At 34.6% G+C, this 17,047-nt stretch overlaps 1 protein-coding gene across 1 annotated transcript in view; it reads right to left on the reverse strand.

Annotated features, from left to right (window-relative positions):
• Abcb7 (ATP binding cassette subfamily B member 7) overlaps positions 1 to 17,047 on the reverse strand; it is a 120,832-nt gene that overhangs the window by 54,702 nt on the left and 49,083 nt on the right. The window contains exons 2-3 of the mRNA XM_052170676.1: positions 4,785 to 4,862; positions 2,716 to 2,802 (exon numbers count right to left, since the gene is read on the reverse strand). Of these exons, the coding sequence (XP_052026636.1) occupies positions 2,716 to 2,802; positions 4,785 to 4,862 (165 nt within the window). The remainder of the gene's footprint in view (positions 1 to 2,715; positions 2,803 to 4,784; positions 4,863 to 17,047) is intronic.

A 17,047-nucleotide genomic window follows, 5' to 3' on the forward strand; every position in this document is an offset into this window, starting at 1 on the left:
CGTGTGCATGTTTGCATGTATTCATACATATTCACACAGAAATAACAAATAATTTTTAAAATCTCAATTCTTTTTTAAGAATCTCAATATTCTATTATAAAACAATCCATCTATTTTAAAAAGCAATATTTTCAAGTATTGAACTACCATTCCTTTTTCACAAACCCTTTATGACAGCCACACGAGGAAACAGATCACTTAAATATACTCTTAAATCAATTGTAATTGTTAATAGCAATATTTATAAAGAATATAATGGAAATTAATTTAAAAATCAAGCTGGAAATGTTTCAGTTTCTATTATTTGTTATGCTAGTAAATAGTCTATCTAGTAGTTTATATATTCTGATATTTCAACAGTTACATTTTAGATAGAATGGATGGACTTTGTCTTGTTAAGTACTGTATCCCCCATACCTATCATAAAGTTTGGCACAAAACAAGTATATAACATAAACTTTTAAAAATTAAGTTTCTTCTTAGTGTATGTGTGTGTGTGTGTGTGTGTGTGTTTGTACACATGCACAGAATCCAGAGGACAACACAAGGGATGTCAGGCTTGACAGCAAGCAATTCTACATGCTGAGCTATCTTATTGGCTCAGACATATACTTTATAAATGAATACACTGTGATTGAGGAAGGCCTTATAATCTCACACTGTAACAGCACCGAACATTTACTGAGCACCTCCTTATGCTGGACAGTATTTAAGAGTTTTAACAAGGTGAGAAGAATTACTTCATTTAAATTCCTTCTAGTATGATTATTAACCCTATTTTACAGAAAATCCTGAAGCATCCAGAATTCCAGGATTTGTTTAAGGCCATTCCATTAGGAAGTGATGTAGCCCAGACTCAAATCCAGTGTCATTCCAGAGCTGAGGCTCTCAACATACTTATATACTACATCTTACATACTACATCTCTTTTTATTTTCCATTTGACCGGCAAGCCCTATTATTTTACGATTCCATTTAATGAACGAAGTTAAAGTTATATAAAGATAAGAGAAAAAGAGCTGTAAAGAACAATATAAAATATTACAATTACAATTGTTCTGATTTTTCTGAAAAGAAATTATCTTAGAGTTTATTCAGTGTCATTTTTAAATGTGCCAACATAAAAATTTTATTCTTGGATGAGAAAATACTGTCAACATTTAAACAATACAAAATATATAAAATTCTTGTACAGTGCAGCTTAAGTGCCTGCTTCTCCTTTATTAGTCAACATATTTTTGGTCATGGAGCATTATTAGCAAATATCCTTAAGAGTCCTTACTAACAGATGATCCTGAAAACTGACAAATATCATGCCAAAGAGTAACACATGGATAAACAAATATCATTACTTCGCTAACTTTTAAAAATTCTATCATACTATACTGTGTTCATTCCAAAGATAGGCAAAAGGGTTAGTGACATATTCAGAAATGGAGATGGATGCTATATGCTTTCATTTACTTCAAAGTAAAGAGCAACACTAGACATCAAGAAATTTGAAAGTTCTCCTACCAATTATCCATTTTCGATAAGACAACTCATAATCACTTAGCACTTATATTTTATAGACATTCTTTATAAAATTTTGTTTTCTTAACTCATTGTTATTTCAAAATACCATATGTCTATATGAGAAAATGAGAGAGGGATGGGGAGGGAGAAGAGACAAAGAAGGAGCGATAAGAAAAAAGGAGAAAAAGAAGGGAGAGCGATTAGGGAAAGGCAAGCCCCAAGAAAAAGAACAGATGGAGAAATATGTAACAGTATTCTGGTGACTTTTCACTCACTCAGTTAAAGTGTAGTCCAAATAAATCTTTTTATTTCAGAGGCTCTACTATTTAACATGCCTATATGATAATAACAATGATGTTAAAGAATATCAGTAATAGCTGGATCATGTAGACAGAGGATTCACTATGAATCTAACTGATATCCTAAGAGCTAAACATGTAAAGGGAAAATACTGACCTTAACACACACAAATTCTTTATAATTACTGAACCTAATTTGTCTACTTATTTATAAGGCTAGGTTACATAACAAAGTCAGTTAATGTTACCTTAGAGATCTAAAATATAATAGCATAAACCAGTGCGTGGGAGAGATTTAAAAATCAAGATCCTGAGTTTGAAGTGAGAATGAGATACATATAGTAAGACTGTCTCAAACAAACAAATAAACAAACAAAAACCCAAAGCAACAATAACAACCACAATAGAACATTGAAGTTGACAAATACATTTTTCCCCTTCTCAGTGAATAAAGGTCTTTTGGGGGCAGGGGGCGGAGAGGTTCAAGACAGGATTTCTATGTGTAGTCTTAGCTGTCCTGAAAAATCACTCTGTAGTCCAGGCTAGCCTCAAACTCTACCTGAGATCTACCTGCCTCTGCCTCCGGACTGCTGGGATTAAACACATGCACCACTACTGCCTGACCCCATGAATACTTTTTTTAAAAATTTTACTCAACCATGAATTTTTGTTAGAAATAAAAAAATTCCTCTGTATAATACTCGTCATTTTCAATAGGGTTTTTATGCATGAGAAAGCATCATTAGATGAGCCAATCAAACAGTATTAGACTATGACAACGTTAAAGACCTATCTTCCACTCAAATATAGTCAGCAACACGAACTTCCAGTTACCTGTCATTCACTCGTTTTAGAATTAGTTTGTAAAGTTAGCATAGGAAGGCTTGATAGTCCTTCTTACCCCTTCCTTTGGGTCTGTGTGGAGTCCTCCTCCTGCGTGCCCATGCCAACATGTTCTCTTTTCTATCAGTGGCCATGCCTGGAGAGCCTAATTAAAAATGACACCAAGCCATCGATTTATTAGGTATTCCAGAATTTCAGATATTATCTTAATTTAATATAACAATTGTCCCTAAAATAAATTCAAGGGATTGCATCTAGCTTGGCATAGTAAAGCAAAACACTTTTAAAATTAGCATATAGATAAATTTATACAAAGAATATTTAAATATAACAAACACTCAAGTTATTTTCTCTAAATAGCTTTAAAACTTAGTTTCAGTGATTTAGCTAACATTAGTTTTACTTAATTTATCCTGACTCCCATTCTATCACTCATTTTAATGCTGTAAGTAAGCAAGCAAGGCTAATATAGTTAATGATTCATATTTCACTTGCTTTCCTTGCATAGATAATTTTATAATTAATAAAATCAAGTTTATACAACTGATTATTTATGTTATTATTATATCTTACAAATATATTTACAAAGTATTTTAATATTTAATAATCTAATGTATGATCTAATATTTTGCATACATGTTTTTGATTTTTCTATGGCACAGTCAATTTCTTAAAATTAAGATCAATACTCTCTGAATCATTTTTATCTTCTATGGTACATATTATATTTAGGCAAAGTAGACTGCAATGCTTCTGGATTAACTTAGAAAATAAGAGCTACATACACTTTCCCAAGTAGCTTTATATAATATATTGCCTACTATAAAATTTTCAAAGGCTTTAATATTATTGCTAAAGTCAGAGATATATAAAATAATATCATTTGGAAAAATATTAGAATTAATAAGATAATGACAATTAGGCTTAATGCTTAGATTTTATAATACTGAAAGTTTTTATGATTAAAAATACTAAATGAAGTAAATAGACTTAATGATCCTTTTGCAGTATTCATAACAATCAATAATTAATGCAAAAAGCATAGTTCTTTATGAACACAAATATATTCTGATACTATATACAGTATAACTATATCAGCTTAGAGCCAAGGTATAAAAATAGAATTATAAAATGTAAAAGTATCTTCTTATTCTTACTAATGAGACATAGAAAATAATTGTCATAAATGTGTTATCGATTTTTAGATTAACACTCCTAAGGCACTTGGTAAAAGGAAAACATCAAAGGGTGATTTTTATTCTGACAGCATCTCTTTCTGACCTTTTTCCTCTAAAAGGCTAAGTAACAAGTTTTAGTAAGGGTTCTGGTAAATATCACATAAGATGATAAGGTCTTCAATGAAGTAGAAGACTGAAATACAAACAAATTCAGTGATATCTTGGATAATGAGAAGACTGAACATATTTTCTACTTAAAAATTTAATTTAATAGTGGAAAACAAATTCATTTGTACAGTCTCTGCATAAATTAGAACAATACTTTGTGCCTTAATGGCAAACAATTACTAAACAAAGGGAAAAGTAAAGGTCCCAGGATGCAAATAGCCTTATAACTTTTTGTTCTTTTTCTATCATAGAGATTTACATGTCTCATTTCGAAGCAGTGGTAATTATGAAAGCTATCTTTCACATAAATTAACAATGAAAATAGGCCTCATCAATATTTAAACTCAGCATCACTTATCCTCCGGGTTCTAACAAACTTAAAATCCCATGGCATTCTACTATCTGAATATCTTCTAAGGTAAAGGAATGTTCTGCATTTGAAAATATGGCAATATTCTATGTATCAGTCACAAATTAGGATAAATTTGGATGTCAACAAGCTGCCATTACATTTATAAAAGCTTTCTAAAAATGTTACTCTAGTTGGCACTAATCTCAAAGGATTCAGACAGATTTCTGCAGTGGTAGATAATACCAAGATTTAATTCTGTATTCTTAATAGAAACATATCTTCCTGCCAGTATTTATTTTAAAAAAGTAAGAAAAAGGAAAGTATTTCTGAAATATAAAACATGTAGTAAATATGCAGCATAAATTGGTGAATGTTGCATGGACTTGCAAACTTTTCCTACTAGCTGTAGAAATGCTGGCTAAATCTTACCTTTGTAGCATCTAGTAACTGTCTTGAGTTGTCTTTTCCCCATCTCTGCTGTGTAGTATTTCTTAATAATTCTGTGGTCTATTGAAGAGATTAAAAAGTTAGGATAGAATTTCAGAGTGGATACTTAATATTCTAAGATTATACTTTTGTTCAAAAGCATAGCTAAAATTAAAACCACTGTCAATGTTAACAGGGATGGTTACATCTTTAATACATGCCAAGAAAGACAAAAATGTGGATAAGACTTAAATTATATTACTTATTAAAATAGCCAAGAGAATTTATTTACATATCCTATCTCCTTTACTTGACTTTTTTATTTGTTCTAATTATTTTATATCTTTGTTTTTAAAATTCCCAGTTTTTAACATCACCTCCCTTTTAAATGGCTTTTATACACCAATCAGTGCCTAGCCACAGCATACTACTAGACCAGAGTACTCTCTCCTCCTGGGCATGGGTTTCAGAAGAAGAAAAAGTTGCAGAGAGACAGATTTGGCTAAAGATACACAACCAGGTTTTGGATATAATATAACCAGAGATATAAGCCACTGGAACACAGACTGGGATAACAGATGTAGAAGTGAGATACAGGAGTCTGGAGCTGAGATTTGTTTTCCTACATACCCTAGATTTAATAGCTTAAGAAGACAACATCCCTCCCACTGCTTGAGCAAGCTAGGGGAATGGGAGAAGAAAGATTCTCAACCTGATAGAGCCAATGGATGCTGCCATAAAAAGCTAATCAGTGAGCAGGCCTTCCACACTTCCTCAAAGCCTTAGTCACAGGAAGTTCAATTAGTAGAAAGAACAATTCATAAAATACCAGAGACAAAGTTGTAACTAGTAGGTGAAAAGTCTCAATCTGGGGAATTATGGGAAAGTATAATATACACACAAAATCTAACTTGTTTGAATTACTGAGATAAGCATCCTTCCCCACTTTCCCATCTTTAGACACTGCTACAGAAGACAATCCAGGAGTAGAGATGTAGCCACATCATGCTGACTAGAAATGATAATGACTATGGTTATATATTCTATTTTATTTTATTATTTTTGTCATTTTACTCTAGACTTTAATAGTATAATCATTATTTTATTTTAGCTTGTTATCATGCCTGAATAAGCTTTTAGGACTAATGATCCTGTATGTGTGTGTGTGTGTGTGTGTGTGTGTGTGTGTACACGTGCGCATGCGCGCGGGGCAACGGAGGTAGGTGGGTAGGTGTTCTTTGCTGTGTTTTCTTGTGTCATGACCAGAAGCTCCCAAGTCCTCAGTACCAGAAAGGAAGCATCAGAAAGGTATTTAAGAGTCATACATTCAAAAGGCTCAATGGCAATATAGAAGATTCAAACAAATAAGAGAAGTATAGAAACCTATTCAAGATCTAGATGAGAAAGTGGATAAAGTCCTCAGCAATTTAGAGGACAAATTTTAAAACATGGAGAAAAAAATACAGCAAGGAATAGAAACTCTGGGAAAAATACATAGTGTTCGAAATAAAGATCAATCAAATATAAAAAAAGGAAAAGCAGAGACTATCACCAGCAGACATGTCCATAGAGAAGAACAAAATCCAGGAGTGGGAGACAATAATTTATTTAGACATGAGTATAGCCAAAATTTCTAAGAATTGTGGGATAAGTTTAAAAGAACAAATCTACAGTACTGTGCTCTACCAGTTGAGATATTGAAGGGAGCAAAATCTAAGAATTTACCAGGTAAAAAAAAGAAGCTGAACTAAGGACTAAAAACATACACAATTTATTCAATGGAATGATGACAGAAATTTCCCTAAACCTGGAGAAAAGAAATTTGGCATCAAAATACAAAAGAACAAAAACCAACCCCCCCCAAAAAAAACAACAAAAAAAAACATTTTAAAACTCAAATAGACATGGCTAGATACAACCTCTCTACAACATATCATAGTCAAAATGTTTAAAATATAAATCAAAGAATATGAATGAGGTTTCCCAAGACCTGAAAGGAAGATAATTGCCAACAAAGATGGCCATATTCTGAAAAGTAATTTTTAAAAGACATAGAAAAGTTAGAACATTTCAAAAGAAGCACAAAAGTAATTCATACCACAGGAACCAGCATTAGTAAAACTGATTAAGAATTTGATACATAGAAAAAAAAAGAAAAGACAATTTTATTCACAACAACAAAGGAAATGTTAATCTCACGGGAGGAATAAATGAACAAAGGAGAGCTAGAAAGAAGTTTGCTGGTTTGTGTCTAACTAAATGGAATAACCAGCAAATCCATAGTTAATATCAAATCCCTCTCAATAACAGTCTTAAAGACTTATGGCTTTAACCCACCATCTAAAAGATGAAGTCTAAGTGGCTAGATTAAACAACAACAATAACACAAAACCAAGATCTAATCATTTGCTGTCTCTAAAACACATATATCACTCATAAGAACATCCTCAAACTAACAATCAAAGGATGGGAATCAACCTACTAAGAAAATAGAATCCAAAAAGAAAAGGTGTTCTGCTATCTAATGAAGTAAATTTCAAACCAAAGCTACTTAGAAAGGGTAAAGAAGGTCATTATATACTGATAAAAAGAACCACTTAACACGAATATAAAACCACTATAGTTATTTTTGACACTCATATCTTCATTAAACAAATACTGAAAGGCATTAAAAGGTCATATAGGTCTTGATATAACAGTAGGAGTCAGCATTATCACATTCTCCTCTTTAGGTAGGTTTTCCAAACTACAGAACAAACATCAGAGCTAAATCAAACCATAGATCAATTGCATGTAAACACGTGTCTACTGACTACAGAACTTTCTCTATTATTGGTCACATTATAGGCCACAGGGCAAGCCTAAACAAATAACAAGACAAACTGTCTCTTGTATCTAATCAGAATATGGTAGACTAAAACTAGAAATTAATATTATGAGAAATCACAGAAACTATAAAATAAATACTCGGTCGGATACTGAACAATATATTTGAGAACTGACAGTATAGGATGTTGAAGAAATGGAAAACAATGATAATTTCAGAGTCAAATGAAAATAATAGTGTAACTTATCTGGAACTTTGTAGTACAGCTAAGGGCATTCTAAGTAGAAAGTCTATAGGTAGAGGAGTTACTTTTTTTTTTTTTAAAAGTGTCTCACATAAATAACCTACCTGGATACCTCAAGGTCCCAGAAAAAGAACAAGCCAAACTTGCGTGCAGCAAATGGCAAGAGATAGTAAAGATTAGGACAGAAGTTAATGAAACAGACACTAAAATACATAGATTCATTCAACCATGAATTTCTTCTATTACAAGGTAAATACAACTCACAACTAGTCAAACTAGCTGAAAGAAACAAAAAAGGTCTTACAATAATAAACTTATAGACATAAAAGAGACATGTTACAACAGACTCCAGTGCATTATGAAGATAATTAGAGAATACTTGTAAAACATATATTCTAAAAAGAACTGGGAAATCTAAGGAGAAACAAATAAATGTACAAACACATCTAACCTACCAAAGTAAACAAGAAGATATTCAATATACTAAAGCAGTAATTTGTACTGAAGGTTTCCCCAGTAGGATGAAGCACTCCCCAGTAGTGAGTGCTAAATACTTCTAAAACTGTTTGATAAAAATAATGAGGAAGAACACTACCAAATATATTCTATGAAGCAAGTATCACATCCTGATATCAAAACTGGAATGAACAAAACCTTAAGTAACTGGAATGAACAAAAGTTTAAGTTATGGACAAATTTCCTTTATGAGCATAGACACAAAAACATCTTTGCAAGCAAAATTCAAGGACATATCAGAAAGATCATACATCATAATTATGATGGCTAATCTTGGTGGTTAACTCTATAAAAAACTGACTGAAACACAAGCAGCTGGACATGTGTGAATAATTTTCTGAATGGATAAATGGGATCAGAAGGCTCACCCTAACTTGAGCAGCACCTTCTGGTGAGAGCCTACATAAAAAGATGTGAAGGAAAGCTTTTGCTATTTTCCTCCTTGCCTTTTCTCTTGCTGTCAAGTTCACCTATTCTGCTGCCGAGACATTCCTTCACTGTCATTAGAACCCACTTCTTCAGGATTCTAATGAAGATGAAGACCAGCTGAGACAGTTAGCCTCCTGGAATGAACAACTGTCAGATTCTTGGCCTTTCTACCAAGAGACAACCATTGTTGGAGTAGCCAGACCACAGCCTATATGGAATTCTAATTCTATTTAATATATATATATTCATTCTATCTGTTGTGTTGTTCTAGAGACCTCGAATACAACCATGCTGACTTCATTCTAGAAATGCTTAACAAAAGCAAATGTAATATAACATATAAACTGACTTAAGACAAATTACATGATCATCCCAGTAGACCCAGAAGACAATTGACAAAAAATTTCAACTAGAAAGAAAAGCAGTATGTTTTGACATACATAAGGCATATGAATAATGATAGCCAAAATTATTTGAAATGGTGAAAACTCAAAGACATTTCTTCTAAAAACTGAAATGAGACAAGTGTCCACCTTCTCCACTCTTATTCAATATTGCACATAGCTAGAACACTAAGAGAATAGAAAGGAAATAAGTAACATCAACCCATATTCATACATGATCCAATCTTAGAAGCATCCCAAACACTCTACTGAAAACCTCTCAAATCTGACAAAACAAACACTTAAAAAAATCAGTACTGTTTCTAAATACAAATAAGAAACTCACTAAAAACAAATTAGAAAAATATTTCATTTACAAGAACTACAAAAAATATCCCTATGCTGAAAACTTTTTGGAAAGAGGTTGAGGATGTTAGAAGGTGGAAAGACCTTCCACACTCATATTAGTAGAATTAATTTTAAAAAAAGCTATATTAGCAAGAGAAGTTTATAATTTAACACAATCCCTATCAAAATTCCAAGAAGAATTCTACATGCTTCATAGAACTGGAGAAATATCCTAAAATTTATATGGAAATATAAATGACCACAAACAGCCAAAGCTACCACAAACAGAAGGAATAATGCTTGGGGTGTCACAGTACCTAACTCAAATTACAATGTAGTGACAAAGAAAATGGGGAGTGTCACAAAAATATATACACAGAATAGAAGACAGGACACAGAAATAAATTCACCCAGCTAAAGAAAAACACTTTTAATAATTTATGTGCATGCGCCCATGTGAGTTCATGTATACTACATGTATGCTGGAGGCCATGAATTTTAGAAAACGTGTCAGTTCCCCTGAATGGAGTTACAGCAGGCAGCTGTGAGCCACCTGATGTGGGTGCTGGGAACCAAACTAAGGTCCAAACCCAGCAGTAAACCCTTCTTAACTGCTGAGCCATTTCTCCAGCCTTCATCCCTCTAATTCTAGACCAATATATCAGTGCACATTTTGTTGAAAAGACATACATACTCTTCCAGAAATGTGCTGGAAAACCTGATATCAGGGAGAACAAAGTAAATTTCTTGTTCAGCATAAGAAATAAAGTCAGAATGAACCAAAGACCTTAATGGAAGACCTAGATTTTTGAAACTGCTAAAATCAAGCAGAAAACCAGTTTAAGATATAGGCATAGGTAAGTACTTTCTCAGAAGAGCTCTAATAGTACAGAAAATAATGTCAACCATTGGAAAATAAGACTACATGAAATTAAAAAGTTTTTTGCACATAGGGGAAAACAGTGAAATGAAAATCTATCAAATGCAAGAAAATTTTTGCCAACTGGTCATGCTGTATAAAGACCTGCAGAATGTAAGCACCAAAAGAATACCATCTTTCCATCAAGAAGGATAATGGAGAGAAGATACTTTTCAAAAGATTAAACACAAATAGCTAACATTCTTCTTGGAATTTTGATAGGGATTGTGTTAAATTATCTACACAATCTAACATTAAATTATAACACTGGAAATTCTAAAACCAGAACTACCATATAACCTAGATATACTTCTCTTGAGTATATATCCAAATACTTGTGCTGGTTAATTTTTGTCAACTTGACACAGGCTAGACACATGGGAAAGAGGAACCTTTTTTGAAAGGAAGAAGCTTTCAGGTCAGATTGAGCTCAGATCCTCTAGGTTCTATATTCAAAGTACATGGATTTCTTCTTTCCTGAACACTGGCTTTTCCATGGTACCAGAAGGGGCCATGCAAGCTACTAAGTAGAGAGGTCACTAATAGTCCTACCCCGCTATAACTCCAATGAATCACAACCAGACCAGCATAGCACATCAACCTTAAGGATTTTGCACAACCAAATATGTGCAAAAATGCCATAATTAAATCAATTACTTTGTATGCTAACTTAGGAAACTATTTTTTTCTAAGAAGAAACAAATGAAAAACTAATTTCTCTATGGTAACACCAGATGGATATTTGTAAAATTGACACATATCTGAAATACACATCAACTCAGTGAAAAGGAATGCTTCTTAGGTCCAGTCTCTCCTGAAAGGCAAGCAATAGTCTTTACATAAGCTGTAAATGAATTATATGTCAATGTTATACATTACAAAATACCAAAAGATCAAAATCAATGAAAATGTGACATATGCAAAAGAATAGACTGAGAACGTAAGCTCATCTGTACAAAAAAAAAACCAGGGAAACTCTTGATATCTATATGCAAAGTGTCATTACAAACCTCTCTTATTTCAGATAATCTCTAACATATAATCTCTAACCAAACCATCCACTCTCAATGTTGGCTCTAGTTTCATGTCTGTTGCTATGATAAAATGCCTTAACAAAAAGCAACCCTGGGTAGAAAGTGGTTTATTTCAGCTCACGATTTCAGGTCATGGGCTGTCATTGTAGGGAAATTAAAGCAGGAACTTCAAACAGCTAGTCAAAGCACATCCACAGTCAAGAGTAGAGGGAAATTAATTTATGTATGCTTCCTTGCTTATATTGAGCTTGAATTCTCCACTCTTACACAGTTCAGTAGCTCATGCTCAGGGAATGATGCCACTCGGTGAGCTGCGTCTTCCTACATCGGGTAACTTAATTCAGACAATTCTACACAGGTATGCTTACAGGCTAAGAGAGTTTATTTGTGCTGGCCAACAACTCCTGAGCATGTGGCCTACCCTGAACTGTGGTTAATATATCCAGTGAGAGTGTACCACCCCCCTCTCAGCACTGGGACCCCACTTGGCTTGAACCTGTGGAAGCCCTGTGGATACTGACACATTCTCCCACATGATCCTAGGTTGGTTTATGTCAATAATTAAAATGAACCGTGACAATGTGTTTCAGGCACTTTACTCCTTTCTTCACCATTCCTCACTTTCAGACTTTACACAAGCTTTACTCCATTTTCTTGTAAGCTTCAAATTCAGGAAGCTGGACATCAAAAGAAACAATAAATCACATACTACTGAAGATAATGGATGTGAAAAGCATGCACAAATACCAAAGAAATTCAATATGCAGAAAATGGCAACCTGTCTCTCCAGTTTAGGAGACAGGTAAATTAAAAATATATACCATGGAGACCTGTGTTTATTTTAACTTTTAAAAGCTGGAAAAACTGAATTTTAAGGAATCTATGATTTAAGCATATCATATACTCCTACCCACACTAATAGCATTCATCAACTAACCATTAAACACACCATGCTTTATGTAGATGTTCATTAAGGATTATTAACATGAATACCAATACTAAAAACAAAGACTTACTAGGCAAAACTAATTCTATGTAAATGCGACCAAGACCCAAGAGAAAAGACTAACAAAATCAAAATTTCTTTTTGTTATATTTATGTTCTCTTTTTAAGGCAAAATTCAATCTTTACAAGAATAATGCTAGTAATATTTATTTAGTAATTATTGTTTATATTCTTTTATAATAGTTAACTTTTATAATTAAAGTCATGTTCATTATTGATGATACCTAAAGATTTAACTAATAGTAAAAGAGATTATAAAGGTTGGGTATGTAAGTCAATGGTAAACAAGCTACCTGGCATTCATAGGCCCTAAGATGGATTCTGGGCACTGGAGAAATAAAGGAGCAAAAACCACAAGGGATTTGAGGCATTTACATATTCTCCATTCGTGAAACTTTACAACAAAAGTAAGCTTACAATTATGTATCCTTGATGCTTGTAATTTTTAACACTATAAGTCGTGTGTGAATACTATTATTATCTGATCATTAGTCATCTGTGATCAAAATATAAAACATTTAAATTAACCTCTCAGGGCATTCTTAAAGAAAAACATCTGTGATACAAACCTGTTATACATTTAATCAACTTTAAAGTATTAAAAATGTGACTGCCATAAAATTTGGTTTTCTTTCTACTGAGAAATTGGAGGTGAAGAGTAGGGGGGAGTGAAAACAACAGAGAGACAGAGAGGAGACAAATAGCAGGCAAACTTCTTTTGTAATTATAATTCTCAAATGAAAGCTGAAGGGAAAAAGGACTTTTACTGTGTTCAGTTCTCAAAAGGACTGATGAATACCTAGAAAAATGGCAGCACAGCATTAAGAATTTTGGACAATCATCACTTAATCACAAAACCATGATTCTAGACTAAGTGTTGGTATTTTCAATTTTTTAGAAGAATAATTATTAAAAGTGGTAAGGCCTGAGGCACAGAAGAACTCACAGACTGTGCCAGCATCAACAGGGCCTACTCGGGTTCAGGACAAATGGGGTCCCAGTTGTTGGCCAGCACAAATAAACACAATGGTATTTTTGCAGACTTTTTGTGTCATATTGCTTCATTTGGCATTTTTTGTCTTGTTGGTTTTTTGCTTGTATATTTTGGATTCCATTTTTGGTGGTGGTGGTGATGGTGGTGGTGGTGGTGGTGGTGGTGTGTGTGTGTGTGTGTGTGCGCGCGCGAGAGACAGAGAGAGAGAGAGAGAGAGAGAGAAAGAGAGAGAGAGAGAGAGACAGACAGACAGACAGACAGACAGAGACAGAGAAACAGGCAGAGAGACAGACAGGACAGAGAGAGTGTGTTTATGTTTTGTTAAGAGAGAAGGGCATGGAGATGAATGGGTAGGAAGGATCTGAGGGAGAGGAAAAGCATGGTCATAATGTATGAAAAAATATTTTCAATAAAAATAACAAGGGTAAGGCTAAATTTATGGGAGAATATTGCATACAAGTTAAATATAAAGCAAAGCATTTTCCTCTAATTTCTACACCCAGCATTGTTCAGTACTCATATAAACATGTACAATATCATCATATTACAGATAATTAAAGGTAAGCTAGTTAATCATGTAGCTATCTCCTCACAGTTATCTTTTTGTACATGGTCATAGCACCTCAAATCTATCCTTAGAAATTTCTTATATACAATATGGAATTATTGTGGCTAGGAATATGGCTCAGTGATTAAGAGCACTGGTTAGTCTTCCAGAGGACCCTGAGGTTCAGTTCTCAAACCTCACATGGCAGCTCACGTGCATCTTTAACTCCAATTCCAGGAGAGCCAATATTCCGCTTCAGCCTTTGTAGGCACTGCATGCATATGATGTACAAATATACATGCAGGAAATACATATGTGTGTATGTATATACATACATACACATACATACATACATACATACACACACACACATACCTACAATACATACAATAATTAAAATAAAATAAAAACTTTAAAAAAAATTTAGTGAAAAGAAAAGCAAACCCACAATCCAATATGGAATAATTACCAATAGTGATGTGCTGTATTAGCCTTGCTTGTTTTATATTACTGCATTTTTGCACTTTTTGGCCAACACCTGTTCATTTCCCTTGCTTCCCTGTGCCCTCCAATAACTGCTATTCTACAATGTGTATCTACATACTCACATCTTTAGCATTCAATACAGGAGTGAAACTGTGTCATATTTTATCGGGTCTGTTTTGATTTTACATAATATCCTCCAGATTAAGTACATTGTTGCAATTGGCCAATAATACTATATTATTACTAAATTCATTACTTGCGTGCACAAATGTGCGCACATATACACATACCAATTTCTGTTTCCATGTATTCATCCACTAATACTTCATATATTAAGTACTGCGAGCAATGCTTCAATGAACATGGGAGTACCAGCATCTCTGTGACATGCCAAATTCATATCCTTATGGTATACAACCATAAGCAAGATTGCTGGATCATAACAGTTTCAATTTTGATGAAATCAAAACCCCCACAGATAACAGCTATAACAATTTATGATCTTATAAACAGCATACAATGGTTCTCTGTTCTCTACTACCTCAATTATTTATTATCTAGTATTTTCTTGAAAATAGTCATCTTAATAAGTTTGGTTTCATTGTTGCTTGTATTTGAATTTCCCTGGTGATTAGTGATTTTGAGTAATTTTTCATATAGCTGTTGGCCATTATATTATTTCTTTTTAAACAATGTCTATTCAGATCCTATGCTCATTTTTAAGTTTAAATATTTGCTACTAGATTTTATGAGAACTCCTTACCGATTTATAACATTTACTACTTATTAGATATATAATTTGTAAATAATTTCTCCCAATTCATAGGTTCCTTTATCACATTGTTTTTTTACTGCATAAGAGTTTTTTGTCTAATGTTATCCTATTTAATTTTGGTTGTCTAAGCTTGTGATGTCACATGCAAAAAGTCATTGTCAAGGCTAAGTCAAGGCTATTTTTTCTTGCTTTGCTTTAAGAATTTAGTTACCTTCACTCCCTGGAAACCCACAGGCCACTCTGGTCATAGTAAAGAAAACCTGCTGCAGCCTCCCCAACTCCCACCTCCAATGGATCACACAGATCTTCCCCTAAAGTCGCTTCCAACATTCACTGCTTTACCACAGCCCCCAAAGGTTAGCAGACACTCCTTGGGAACCCCCAGGCCACTCCAGCAAGGGAAGCTGGTGGGCCAGATGCAGACCTTTACTTCTGCTCCTCCAAACCAAATGCCCCTGTCTCATCCCCAGCTTTGTAGTAGAACAGCAGTGGCAACTTCCCAGCACCAACCTCATCTCTAGAGGATCTCATAGATCTTCCCCTCCAACACTTTCTCCCCTAATTCATTGATTGGTCCCACCCCACAACATTAGCAGGCTCTCCCTAGGTACCCTCAGAAAGCAGGTTAGCTAATTACAGATCTTCATCTCTCCCTCTGTCTTCCAAAACAAATCCACTACTCTTATCCCTAGCTCTGCAGCAAAACAACAAACCTCTCTTTCCCCCCCTGCACCCATCTCCAATGGATCACAAAAATCTCTCCCTTCAAACTTTTCCCCCACTCATCGCTTTGTCCCAGCCCTCAACTCCAGCAGGTACTCCCTGAGAACACAGAGGCCATTTAGTCCAGGTGTCTTAGTCAGGGTTTCTATTACTGCACAAACATCATAACCAAGAAGCAAGTTGGGGAGGAAAGGATTTATTCAGCTTACACTTCCATGTTGCAGTTCATCACTAAAGGAAGTCAGGACTGGAACTCAAGCAGGTCAGGAAGCAGGAGCTGATGCAGAGGCCATGGAGGGATGTTCCTTACTGGCTTGCTTCACCTGGCTTGCTCAGCCTGCTCTCTTATAGAACCCAAGAATACCAGCCTAGAGGTGGTACCACCCACAAGGGGCCCTCCCCACTTGATCACTAATTGAGAAAATGCCCCACAGCTGGATCCCATGGAGGCACTTCCCCAACTGAAGCTCCTTTCTCTGTGATAACTCTAGCCTGTGTCAAGTTAACACACAAAGCCAGCCAGTCCACCAGGGAAGCAGGCTAACTTGAGATCTTCTCTCTCCCTCCATTCCTCCAAACACAATCCCGCAGTCTCATCCCCAGTTCTTCTGCAGTGGCCTTTCCTCACTCTCTGGCTCCATTCCCAGGGGGACTGAGAAGATCCTAGTGGAACACCCTGATTTCCTCTAAGTGAAGTCCTTCCACTGCCCCCAGCCCATGCCCATTCTTAAGTCTCAGGTTGCAATAACCTGGAACACACAGCTGCCATGCACTCCTAAAATCCAGAGAAGAAACAGAAGCAAGGAACAAAGCACCTACCCAACAAAGACAAGACCAGATATCAGCACCTAGAATAACAATTTTCACGATCCTAGAAGCCTAAAAGTCACCATAAAAACACAATAAAATAACAACCAGGACAATATGGTCTTACTAGAGTTCAACAACCCAACCACAGCAAGCCATGAATATTTCAACATAACTGAAGCACAAGAAAAATACCTTAAATTAGCTTTTATCAATATGGTAGAGGCC

This window comes from Apodemus sylvaticus, chromosome X (assembly GCF_947179515.1).
Source record: "Apodemus sylvaticus chromosome X, mApoSyl1.1, whole genome shotgun sequence".
NCBI classification, from domain to species: domain Eukaryota; kingdom Metazoa; phylum Chordata; class Mammalia; order Rodentia; family Muridae; genus Apodemus; species Apodemus sylvaticus.